The following is a 13,976-nucleotide window of genomic DNA, read 5'->3' on the forward strand; positions in this document are numbered from 1 at the left end:
GGGAATGGGAGGTAGAATAAAAAAGTTGGCCACCAGGAAGTCCTGGATGTTACAGATGACAGATCGAAGATGCTTCACAAAGTGATCCCTCAATCAGCATCAGGTCTCACCAATGCAGAAGAAGCCACAGAAGGAGCACCAGATGCAATAAATGACATGGAAGGACTGTTTATGGTCCTGAATTGTGGTGAGGGAGGAGGTATAGTTCCAGCTATAACATTTGGGATGGTGAAAGGGATAAGTGCCTGAAAGGAAATCAGAGGGGAGAGACTAGTGGACAAGGGAACAAGAGATTCATGGAGAGAATGATCTCTGCGGAAAGCAGAGGGGGAAGATGTGGTGATGGGGTGTCAGATGCACAAAATGGCAGAGCTGACATTGAAATATTAATTAAGAAGTTCAATTACTGCAGAAATGAGGGAGAACATCCTAGAAGACTTTAAATGAGGCCATATGTTCAGAAACAAAAACAAAGATGAGGGTTGGGCATCACTTTGCTACAGCCTCCCATTAGCCCCAGGAGATTAAGGAGCAGAAATTTAGATAACTCACAAAAATATTTGAGAATAACAGACTATAATAAGAAGTAATTTTAACTTCCCCAATATCAACTGGGATATCTTAGTGTTAAAGGCCTAGACAGAATGGGATTTTTAAAGTGCATCCAGAAGAGCAATTTGACTAGTACATGGTTAGCCTTTCTAGAGAAGGGGCAGTTGCTCTGACTTGTATTCTTTTGCAGAATTCCTCAAATCTGTGACTTTTATCACTTATTAGGATTAAGGTCTAATGAATTGCCTTTGACCTTAAATGTTAACCATGTTTCTCTTTCCAAAGATGCTGCCTAACCTGTTAAGTGTTTCCAACATTTTCTGTTTTTATTTCAGATTTCCAAAACTCATACTCAATCTGCTCTACGTCAGTAAGTCTGTCAACAAGGAGTGAACAAAATATAAAATCAATGATCATGGGTTTAGCTGTACTTGATTTTCCATTGCCACTGATGTATTTTTATTTAACTTCAATCACTTAGTGCACAAAAATATGGTGTAATATAAAGGCAACACTGATAAATCTTAAACTCTAATTCCCTGCATTTATGTGGAGAAACCCAGTATAGCTTCACCAACTAAATTATACAAATATGAAGAATTTTGAATTGTCTTAGGTTTTCCTAGTTTAGCTTTAGAGATAAACAACTGATATGGAGTTACAAAGGACAGCTCAACTCTTGTAATTTTTAAACAAAACAACATGCTATTATGATTCTTCATGGTTTAATTATGGTCTTCATCTAAAATTAGATGAATAATATATATATTATATATATAATATATTATATTATATAATATAGTATATATAATAATATATATTATACATACTAATATATAATAATATATATATATAATATATAATAAAACATATCTGGTCAAACAGCAGCTATAGAGAGAAAAACTGACTTAATGATTCAAGTCACAAACACAAAATGCTGGAGGAACTCAGAAGTCCAGGCAGCATCTTTGGCAGGGACATAGCCCGAAACTTCGACTGTACTTTTTTTCCATAGGTGCTGCCTGGCCTGCTGAGTTCCTCCAGCATTTTGTGTGTGTTGTTCGGATTTCCAGCATCTGCAGATTTTCTCTCGTTAATGATTCAAGTCTATGACATTTCTTGAAAACCTGAAATGTCATGCTTATCAGGTACGCTTACATGCTGGAGTCGGTGCTGTCTAATACTTGCTCAGCAGAAGACAAGCTATATTGTGCTCGACTGCAGGCTGCTGCAACATTTATGGACTCAGGGACAGACTATATATTTTACTGCTGTCTTATACAGTATGCGCAACGTATGACTGTTGGTATTGTGTTTTACACCTTGGTCCCAGAGTATTGGGGCTGTGTTTGGCTGCACTCATGGGTACTCATGCATGTTTGAATGACAATTAAATTTGAACTTGGTGTAATCCAATTCTCTTTGCCTATGTACTCACTGCATATTAATCAAAGTTTATCACAATATTTCATTATCTCTGTGGTGGGAAAAACCTCATCCATGCAATTAAAAACAAAGTGGTAATATACACGGAAGAAGATTTAAAAACAGAATAAAAAGTACATTGGTACAAGAAACAGCATTCTCTGTAACTACAAGAGGTAGTGTAAGTTGACTTTTGTTTCACATAGTACAATAACCACTTTGTCAATTCAATGCAGTAACACAAATACCATTCATTGTTCCAGTTTTGGCAAACTACTAAACTTACAAACTTAATATTAATGTGGATCCATTTAAACTTACCATCCAAATAATACTGCACTGTATATTGATATTGTAAGCTATTAGATATTTTAATACCTTTCATTCAGATATTAAACACATAATCTACATATATAGTTAAAACACAATAATTTGATGCTACTCCAAAATATAGGAATCTAAGCATTATTATTTTATTATTATCCATACCAGCATACTCATTGATCCAACAGCCATGGGTTTGTCTTTCAGTTCGGGGTTATCCTTCATCTCCACAGCAGCGTAAAAAGCATCCATGTCAATATGTACAATTGTGCGACTAAGATCACGGTTCTTCTTTAATTCAATCACAATTCGATCCACCTGGATAATTAGGTGAAGTCAAATATTACATTCATTTTAGACAAAATAATGAAGTTCTTGGTTATGCAATCTAGGCTCTAAATACATATATTTGTACTAAGTTTTTGTTTGTTTGTCATAGCTCCCACACACAGGATTAGAATGGTACCTGCAAAGAGAAACCAATCATGTGAAAAAACCACAGAATTTAGGGTGGTTTTCATTGAAGGACAGAAAACTGGAGACATTAACAGAAGTCAAAATTTTGAAAAAGGTCAGAACATTGAAGAGTACAACACAGGAACAAACCTTCAGCAGACAATGTTTGTGCTAACCAGGGTGCCAACCTAAACTAACCCCATTCACTAGCACTTGGTTTGTATGCTTCTATTCCTAGTTTGTCTAAATGCCTTTTAAATATTGCTATCATATCTGCTTCTACCTTCTCCCTGGCATTTACCACTTCCTGTCAAAAAAAAAGCTTGCCTTGCAAACTTCCTTTGAACTTTCTCCCTCCCACTTTAAACTTATGCCCTTGAGTATTTGATATTTCCACCCTGGAGTGAACACCATCTACCATGCCTACACACACAAAATCCTGAAGGATCTCAGCAGGCTGGATAGCATCTATGGAAAAGAGAAAAGTCGATGTATGGGCTGAGACCCTTCATCAGGACTGAAGAAACAAAAGATGAGGAGTCAGTGCTAGAGGGTGGGGGAAGGGTAGGAAGAAACTCAAGGTGACAGGTGAAACCGGGAGGGGGAAAGGGGTGAAGTAAAGAGCTGGGAAGTTGATTGGTGAAAGAGTTACAGGCTGGAGAAGAGGGTATCTAATGGGAGAGGACAGAAGGCCATGGAAGATAGAAAAAGGGAAAGAGCATCAGAGTGAGGTGATGGGCAGATAAGGAGATGAGTGAGATGGAAAAGGGAGTGAGTAATTGCAAAGGGGGGGGGGGTGCCTTACCGAAAGTTGGAGAAATCGATTTTGATACCATCAGGTTGGAGGTTACCCAGATGGAATATAAGATGTTGTTCCTCCAACCTGAGTATGGTCTCTTCATGACAGTACAGGCCATGGACTGACATGTTGGAAGGGAAATGGGAATGGGAAGTATAATTAAAATGGGTGGCCACTGGGAGATCCTTCGTTTTTTGGAGTGTGGGTGCTTGGTGAAGTGGTCTCCCAATCTAAGTCAGATCTCACCAATATACAGCAGGCCAAACCAGGAGCACCCAACAAACTCACAGGAGAAGTGTTACGTCACTTGAAGGACTGTTTCCGGCCCCTGAATGGTAGTGAGGGAGGAGGTGAAGAGATAGGTGTAGCACTTGTTCCGCTTGCAAGGTTAAGTGCCAGGAGGGAGATCGGAGGGGGTGGGGGGAGAGACAAATTGCACATATCCTTGCATGATCTCCCTCCTGTCCCTTATTCTTGGACATTCATCCCTCCTCACTGATCTCCCTCCTGGATGAACTCACAGCCTTCTGGTACAGCATTCCAAAGATGTACCACCATTTTAGTAATAAACTCTCCTCTTTGTAACCCTAAATAACATGCCCTTTATTTTTAAACTACAGTTCCTCAGATGAGGAAAACATCTTCCCTGCATTCGCCCTGCCGAATCCTGTAAGAAATCTCAATGGTTTTTTTTATGAGAGGATTTGAATGTCCAACAGTGAAAGACTTAGCTAGAATGGGCAAGACGAACAGTTTATAACATATGTCTATCAATCTCCTTTCATGGCAATCCTGACTCTTAAATTGGTATTTCACCAAATGATCAATTTTCAAGCTTCCTCTTAATGCTATTCTACCAGAAAACCTAATATTTCAGTCCCTTTAGATTTCTTATCTGCACAGCATTTTGCAGTGCACAAATATCAGTTTAATTATTTACTATGCATCACCCATTACAAATCTTGAATGCTAATCTTAGGTTTGGTTCTTCTCTGATAAATATTGATAATATTATTTTCTGATGATACTTGAAGCAGTATCCAAGGGACAGTTTCAGAAAACTGTCAACTCTAAGCCACATGCCATAAACAGGGACATAAAAACTTGCTTATGATTCAAATTATTACAGATCACCAATTCATCAAATTCTAGTCAGCAACTGGGGTTTCTACAAATAACTTCTGAAACCCTAAAATAAGGAGGAGGGGAAATGAAAATGTTTCCAAATGCTTTCAAGTTGCTTTATAATAACTTTTGAATGGACAAGGTCTAGACTGATTGAAATATATTTCAGGGCTACATAACTTTCCATTATACACAAATGATTCACGAAGGAAACTAGTTCTCACTAATCATGCCAGACTATCTATCTTGAGCTGGTTCCTCCAGAACATAGAAAAAATGGAATTAGTTTTTTAAAATTAACTTCAAATTTAAAAAAAACAAGCATTCATACTATAATGAACAGTTAAGGATAAAATAATCATAAGAATTTGACACAAGATTTAATCTTTAATCTGACTTTATTCCTCAAGGTTCCAGAATCCAATAATAATAATCAATTAATCATAAGATACAATTTCTATCAAATGCTATTTTAATACCAGAATAAATCAACTTATTTTTCAATTCTTTAACACAACTATTTTAATATATGCTTAAAAAACATGGCAGTCACATAATCCACTGCTGTTGGTCCTTTTCCAAAACAAAATAAACTGTTCATTTATATTTCAGAAAAAAAGTATTGCCAAAGATAAATGAAGACATATTAAAGACCAAACTTGATTATATTTTTGATCCTGCTTAACTTGTGACAATCTGGCAAAAACTCAGATCAAGTTTTAAAAATAATGAAGTCCACTATGAGCTTTGACTAGTTCTTTTACCACAGGGTTTCAAATACTACAATTAATATTGGAATGAAAGAACTGTGTGTTACCATGTGAATGATTTTGGAACATCATGCCCCTTGGATGCTCACTGCAAATTCCTCAAAGTTGAAACACATGATCTACTTCATGCCACGAGGGTATGACTAATCAAAGTTTTCTCGCTCACTTAGTTGGCAAGGAATTCACTATAAAATCTATTTAATCATTTCTTAGAGACACTACCAAGAACTACAGTTCATTTGAAGCCATTATGCATTACTTCAGAAAAATAATGTCATACTTTTCAGAAAAAGGTAACATAATGAGACACCGCATACAGCAGATTGACAGAATACACAAAACCAATCAGGACCAAGAACAATGTAAACAAAAGAAAATCTAATGGAATTGCTGCCGCTATTAAAAGAATTCAGGTGCTCCTACATTATGGACATTTGAGTTAAGGACATTATCCCTCATGGAATTCATAAATATCCCCAGAAATCCAAAATAAGGAAAGTTCACTCATGGAATTTGCATGGGGAAAAATAGGGCATCCGTAAAATTAAATGAATAATCTGGGATTTGAAAAAAAAATCTAGTTTTCATTATGGTGACTGTAGAAACTACTCGGTCATCATAAAAATCTGGTTCACTGATGTGTTCCTTCCACCCTTAATTGTTTTGAACTAAGTGGCTTTCTGCTTGATAAAATGGTGGTCTTGCTGATGAAACTTCGATCACTTGCAAAAAATGAACAAATTTAATTTGATTTTTTAAATTAGGAGCAAGTTTAAAGAAAAGCTTATGCTAACTTTCTTTTACATGTGTACAGGAAATCTGAAATAAGAGCTGAAAACAGAGACCGAGGTAGCGTGCAATAGGTGGAGGGGGCTCTGGAGGATGCAGATTGGGATCAGGGAATACAGACGCACGGGCAAAATCACTGAAGACTAATAGGTGGGGTAATCTATTTTGCCGAGAAAATAGAAAGGCAGATTTTTTTTAAATGATGACAAATTGTTTGGTGTCTAGATACACTTGGATGATAATATCTAGATTCAGCAATCAACTAGAAACGCTATAATGGAAGTGTAAAATATTGCATTTTGGGAAGTCAAGTAGGGGACATATATAAAAAATGGCTGGATTTTCAGGAAAGTTGATGAATAGAGGGGCAATGGAGTTCAAGTCCATAGTTCCCTGAAAATGGCAACAGAGGTAGAGGGGGAGTAAAGAAGGCAAATGGCATGCTTGTCTTCATAGGTCATGACAGAAAATAAAAGTTCGAAGGCTATGCTGCAACTTTACCAAATACTAATTAGGCAAATCTGGAGTATTGTGTGTAGTTCTCATCACCACTCTAAAGGAAAGAAGTTGTGTCAGAGAGAGCGTAATATTCATCAGGATATTGCCTGAATTGGAGGACTTCAGTTCTGGGGTCAGATTGGATACACAAGGTTTGTTTTCTCAGGAACAAAATAAGCTGAGTGGTGACCTGATAAAGGTCTATGAACTTATAAGAGGCATCGATATCATAGTAAGTCCGAATCATTTTCCCTTGGTAGAAATATCAAAAAAAAACAAGAGGATGTAGGTTTAAAGTAAGATGTAAGAGCTTTAGAAGACATTTGAGGGTAAGTTTTACTTTATTACACAGAAAGTAATAAATGCCTGGAACATACTACTGAGCAGGCTGTGATACAACCACTATGTCTAAGAGAGATTTGGTCAGGCACCTGGACAGGTAAGGCAGAGAATGATGCAGACCTAATGGGATGAGTGTAGATGGGTTAAATGGTTATATCAGATGTGGTTGGCCAAAGAGCCGATTCTGTGGTATACAACTCTGTATGTCTTGATCCTGCATATAAGGGTACAGATGAATTCCTCTAATTATGCAGAACTGGAATACAGCTGGCTTCCCTACCTAAGGAATCATATATCTGGGATGGAGGGAATACAGTGAAGGATCTCCAGATTAATTATTTGGAATGGCAGGTGTGTCATTATAGGCAAGATGAAACTGAATATGCCTGTGTTTAAGTTTACAAGAATAGAGTTTCCAATGGAACAGACAAAATTCTTATGAAACTGCAGGATAAAAGCAATGGTAATGTTTTCCCTGGCTGGGGAGTATAGAATTAGGAGTCACATTCTCCAAATAAGAGGCAGTGATGAAATGAATTTCTTCATTAGAGGATGATGAATCTTTGAAATTCACTGCCCAATAGGGCTGTGGATGTTCAGTTGCTCAGTATATTACAAGCAGAGATAGATATTTAAATACCTAAGGAGTCAAGGGATGTGGGGTTAATGCAGAGAGGTGCAGGATCAGCTATGACCCTATTTAAACTGACAAAGGGGCACAAGAGGCCTGCTGATGCTTCTATATTTTTACATTCCAATGTCTGTCATAGGGTAGAGACCGAAAGAGACAGATGGCAGTAATGCTGACAGAGAAAGTTACGAAAGCTTATTAACCATTGCTGATCTGTCAAAAGGAACTATAAATAGAAAGTGTGAATGAGAAAAAAAATGTTGAAAACGTGAAATATAACCACTGGAGATCAGAAGCAAATATGTGCTTATTTCTACTTTCTTCCTTGCCAATTACCTGCTGCTGACGCTTCTTCAGCTGATGCTCTGTAATCTGCACTTTCTGCTGCAACATTTTCTCAATACGTTGATTCACCTGTTGTTCCTTCTTTTGTTCATTTTCATAGAATCTTGATCCCTAGGACCAAAAAGAAATTACAACTAAATTTAGAGTTAAAAAGAAAACAAATATGCTGGCTATCTAATTACTAACAAAACAATTTTAAGGTTTCATTTTTTGACAAAGATAATCAGATTATAATTAATACAAAATTATGTAAGACGAGCTGCTGGTTCTCAAAGACAATGCTCACTCAAGAAAGGTAAGTGAATTTTTCAAATGCTGAAAAACCTCGTAATTATGGAAGAGCAGACAATCAAGAGTCCATGCATTGAAAGTAGTAAAAGCCGACAGATACAAAAAAAAATTTAAAAGTTCTCCCAATGATTGGAATATAAATAAGGGGAATGTTTATGTTTCCAATACTGGAAATACTTTAGTCACCTGAACCCAAAATAAAAATCACAGTGGCAAGCAATCAGCACAGATATGTAACTATATGTCAAATGTCGCTAATTTTACCATAATTCCTCATGAAAGGCATTAGCAAAGAGGAGATAATCAGATTCCATAACAAATTTCAATCTGAAAAATACCACCTTTTTTAAAATTCAGATTTATTTGTTACTTATACATCAAAACATACAATGGAATATGTCAATTTTGTTAAAATCAACACACTTAAGGAAGTGCTAGGGCAGTCCACAAGTGTCACCATACATTCCAGTGTCAACCTAGCATGCCTAGAATGTACACAATGTAAGAGAAAACTAATATAACATAAAATAGAGAGAAGAAAGGGAGGAGTAAATCCAGATAAGTGAAAGTAAAATAGTCAATTGATGATCAACTAGTCTAAATCTGTGATTCCACATAGTGAATTCTTTGTTAGTTAAACTATAGAGGTTAAAAATACCTACTTAATAACCCTAATAAATCCAGAAGTACAGAGAGCATATTATACATGTTATCCATTAAGCACATTACCATATGATACAATTAGCCCATCTTTCCTGATCAATATACATGAATCACATAATAACCCAGGGTTCAAACATTCAGTCCAAGTGAAGCAGTGATTCACTTGCATGCGGTCTAATCCAGTGTACTGCATTTGGGATTCAAAGCATGGGCTCCACTACAATGGAGAAACTAAATGTAGAGTAGATGATCACCTTATGGAACACCTTAAGACCACAAGACATGGGAGCAGAATTCGCCATTCTATCATGGCTGAATTATTATCCGTCTCAACCCTATTCTTCTGCCTTCTACTCATAACCTCTGATGCCCTTACTAATCAAGAACCCATCAACCGCCATTTTAAATATAGCCAATGATTTGGCCCCTACAGTCACCTGTGGCAATGTATTCCACAGGTTCACCATTCTTTGGCTAAAGAAATTCTTCCTCATCTCTGTTCTAAAGGGACTTTGTTCTATTCTAAGGCTGTTCTCTCTGGTCCTAGACTCACCCATAATAGGAAACATCCTCTCTACATCCATTCTTTCTAGGTGTTTTGATGGGTTTAAATGAGGTCCCCTTCATTCTTCTAAACACCAGCAAGTAGAGGCTCAGAGCCAACAAACACTCATACATTAACGTTTTCGTTAGCGGAATTACTGTCATGAAACTTCTCTGGACCCTCTCCAATGCCAGCACATTTTTTCTTTGATAGGAGGGCTAAAGTTGCTCACAATACTCCAAGTATGATCTGACCAATGCCTTATAAAGCCTCAGCATTACATCCTTGCCTTTATATTCTAGTCCTCTTGAAATGAATGCTAATATTGTTGTTACCTTCCTTACCACCAACTCAACCGGCAAGTTAACCTTTCAGGAATCCTGCATGAGGATTCCCAAGTTCCTTTGCACCTTTGATTTTGGAATTTTCTCCATTTAGAAAAGTCTATACCTTTATTCCTTCTACTATAGTGCATGAACATACACTTCCCTACACTATATGTCAGCTGCCACTTCTTTGCCCATTCTCCTAATCTGTCTAAGTCCTTCTGCAAATTCCCTACTTCTTCAACACTACCTAACCCCTCCATCTACCTATCTTCATAACATCCACAAACCTGGCCACAAAGCCACCAATTACGTCATCCAAATCATTTACATATAACGTGAAAAGAAGCGGTCCCAACACTGACCCCTACAGAACACCACTAGTCACTGGGAGCCAATCAGAAAAGGCCCCCTTTATTCCCACTGTTTGCTATCTTCTATCCATGCTAGTATCTTTCCTGTAATACCATGGACTCTGATTTTATTTTGACGCTTCATGGGCAGTACCTTGTCAAAGGCCTTCTGAAAATCAAAGTGAACAACACCCACTGACTCTCCTTTGTCTATCCTGCCTGGTATTTCCTCAAAGAATTCCAACAGATTTGTAGGGCAAGATTTCCCCTTCAGGAAACTATTGCTGACTTTGCACTATTTTAGCTTGTGATTCCAAGTACCCTGAAACTTCATCCTTAATAAAGGACTCAAACACCTTCCCAACGCTGAAGTCAAGCTAACTGGCCTATAATTTCCTGTCTATTGCCTCAAACTCTTCTTAAAGAGTGGAGTGACATTTGCAATTTTCCACTCTTCTGGAACCATTCCATAGTTTAGTGATTCTTGAAAGATCGCTAGTAATGCATCCACAATCTCTTCAGCTACCTCTTTCAGAACCCTGGGGTAAAGTCCATTTGGTCTGGGTAATTTACCCGCCATCAGACCTTTCAGTTTCCCAAGCACCTTTGCCATTGTAATAGCAACTACACTGACTTGTGCCCGTAGACACTCTTGAATTTCTAATGGTGCCATCTACAGTGAAGATTTTCACATTCAGTTAGAAGAGCAGTGGTGATCCAAAAACGTCCCGTTGTGTGTCACTTTAATTCACAATCTTGTTTCTCTTCTGACCTGTCCACCTGCAACCTCCACCTCTGCTTAGTTGAGATTCAACATGAACTTGGAAAAAATCTCATGATCTATATAGTCATGCTGTTTCCTTAAAATGTCTTGTTAACTGCCAGTACTCATGCTGTTCATCACCTCATCTAGCTTAACCTATCCCCATAGTTCCTCACTAGTCCTGCCAGCTCTGCTTTGAAAACAACAAACTCTCCACTGCCCACAGTTCTGAGGCTGGGTCATTGACCCAAAATGTTAACTGGTTTCCCTTTCCACATAAGCAGCTTGACTAAGAACTCTTCCAGCTTTCAGTTGTTGACTCATAATTTCCACAAACCAATCAGATCCCAATGATCAATTTGTAAGTCAGAGGCAATGACACTTTCGTTCAATTTAAAAAGAACATTTTCAGTATTACTTTTCCATTTTTAAAATTATTTTTAGAGTTCTAATAAAACTCTCTGGCTAGGCACGAGGTAAATCTCTTCCTAGTTGGTGTAAAAAGGCAGTATTTTTCCAGAGCAAAACAATGATGAGAGTAAATTGTACTTGTTAGGCCAAAATTCAGGTCTCTGCTAAAATGCAATTGTCATGTGTTGGATTCCAAATATTCTGTTAATCCTCATAGTGAGTATAATTAGATTTTCTTTTACAGAAAAGCATATTTTGTGCAGTAATTCAGGGTGGAAACGCTGATCAATTTATTAATGCAGATGAAAAGAGGGTTTAATTACAAAAACAGTATTTCTAAAGAGTGTCCAAACTGTAAGTAATCAGTTTGATCCAAAATAACACCAGGTCAACCTTGTAAAAGGCAACATTCCTAGGTGTAATTTAGATGAAAAGCACATGTTTTTACATCATAGCAAAAGAGAAGAAAAATAAAATTTGTGATATTATTAAAGGCAATTTAAAAATAAATCACTGTACAGGTGAAGTCAACTTGTTGATCATATAACTCGAGATATCAATGCCCTATAACAAGCAAGTTCCAGTGCTGCTGAATGGATTTCCAAGTATATTTATCAAAACATTTTTTCCAGTGGCTTTGCAAAGTCATATACATGAATAAATTAATATTTTTGAGGTTTGACAATTCAAGAAAAATGTTGGAACGCCTATTTGGGATCATTTGTGAGATAATCATGGATCATCAGAGTGTTTTTCCCAAGACTGAAATGGCTAACACAAGAGGTTCCAGTTTTAAGGTGCTTGGAAGTAGGTACAGAGGAGATGTCAGGGGTAAGTTTTTTATGCAGAGAGTGGTGAATGCGTGGAGTGGGCTGCCAGTAACAATGGTGGAGGCGAATACCATAGTCTTTTAAGAGACTCTTGGATAGGTACATGGAGCTTAGAAAAATAGAGGCTATGGGTAACCCTACATAATTTCTAAAGAAAGTACATGTTCGGCACAGCATCATGGGTCAAAGGGCCTGTATTATGCTGTAAGTTCTCTATGTTTCTATAATACAAGATAGTAAAGCTTTAAATGAGTTGAAACTTGGAGGGCAGAGCTTGGAAGGTCAGCCAGGCATACAAGTTATTAGTGGCAATCAGGATGCATTAAGAACGCAGGCTCACAAGAATCTGGGTCATACAGTGCTTCAGTAGGAAGAATACAGTGGTGAATTACTCATTAGTTCATGCAATGGTTTTATGATTGGGTGTCACATGTGCATTTCTGATAAATATTACCTGCTGAGCCTATTTTAACAACAGCAGGGAAGGAGAAAATCTATTCCATTCATCACTCATAACCTTCCTAGGCAGATACTTAAATCAGTAGGGTTAGATTTAACATCTAAACACAACTTAGCTCACAAATTAGAAAAGCATGAAAAATGGTTAGCTTTGCTTTGGTTGCTAAGATCTGTTTTAACTAACCTTAGAAGCTTCCATTATTATTTTGTTAATTTTTTCTTTATCCAAACCTCCCATTCCAGCTTTGTTATCATTAAGTCCTATTCTGGACAGAATTCCAGCATCATTAGCAGTGGTGCTATCTTCGTTTTCTTTTGCAGTGCGTTCCATGATAGCTTCTGTTTTTCAATTTGTTTGTACCTTGATCTCTTCTTCTATATCCTAGTCCTAAATAAATAACAAGAAACAAAAAAAAAGTCTGATCAATTCTCAAAAAATTAAACAAGTTGACTCATTTTAAAATTGTTGACCAGCTAAGCTCTACCATTCCTGCTTTTGATTCAGAACCCAACATCAGCAGTTCTACTTGTTTTCTACTGTTATGTCGTAGTATTAAGATTTACTATGACAGCATTATTAAGGTCATTCAGTGTAAAAAAAATGTTTGAGGAAGGACTTAATGATTATGCTTTCAGATAGGTATCCACTTTCCTACACTACACTACAATTGAACCTCCATCCACTACAACCCCTGGCAATGCATTTCAGCACGTAAGCATTATATATATATAAAAAAAATTTTTTTGTTCTTTTGTCAAACACATGTCTATTTTAATTCGTGGAGCCTTCACCAGTAAAAAAAATGTTTCTCAGTCTATTCTGCCTACACCTCAATATTCCCCATGGCCCTAACATTCAGTAAGTACTGTATATCAATACTCCTAAAGTGCTTCACCTTGCACTTAGCAGGATTAAATTCTAACTGCCATTACTCTGCCCATCTGGGTGTCAACATCTCTGAAGATCTACCCTGCGCCCAACATATTAATGCAATTACAAAGAAGGGACAGCAGTGGCTATATTTCATTAGGAGTTTGAGGAGACTTGGTATGTCAGCAAATACTCTTGCAAATTTCTAAAGACATACCATGGAGAGAAAGCATTCTAAATGGTTTCAGTACTGTCAGTGGAGGGGTTACTACAGGGTCAGAAAAATGCGGCAGGAAGTTACAAATTCAGCCAGCTCGCTCCATCGTGAGCACTAGCCTTCCCCGCATTGAGGATATCGTCAAAAGGCAGCACCTGTCACCTGGGTGACCCCCCCCCCCCACCCCCCGTT

At 37.4% G+C, this 13,976-nt stretch overlaps 1 protein-coding gene across 4 annotated transcripts in view; it reads right to left on the reverse strand.

Moving 5' to 3' along the window:
- Positions 1–13,976, reverse strand: part of polk (polymerase (DNA directed) kappa) — a 77,089-nt gene that overhangs the window by 46,560 nt on the left and 16,553 nt on the right. For all 4 annotated transcript variants that reach the window (XM_059974528.1, XM_059974527.1, XM_059974529.1 and 1 more), the window contains 3 exons: positions 12,881–13,084; positions 8,048–8,167; positions 2,467–2,619 (listed from right to left, as the gene is read on the reverse strand). In XM_059974528.1, coding sequence (XP_059830511.1) covers positions 2,467–2,619; positions 8,048–8,167; positions 12,881–13,027 — 420 coding nt within the window. In that variant the 5' untranslated portion in view covers positions 13,028–13,084. The remainder of the gene's footprint in view (positions 1–2,466; positions 2,620–8,047; positions 8,168–12,880; positions 13,085–13,976) is intronic.

This window comes from Hypanus sabinus, chromosome 7, assembly GCF_030144855.1.
Source record: "Hypanus sabinus isolate sHypSab1 chromosome 7, sHypSab1.hap1, whole genome shotgun sequence".
NCBI lineage: Eukaryota > Metazoa > Chordata > Chondrichthyes > Myliobatiformes > Dasyatidae > Hypanus > Hypanus sabinus.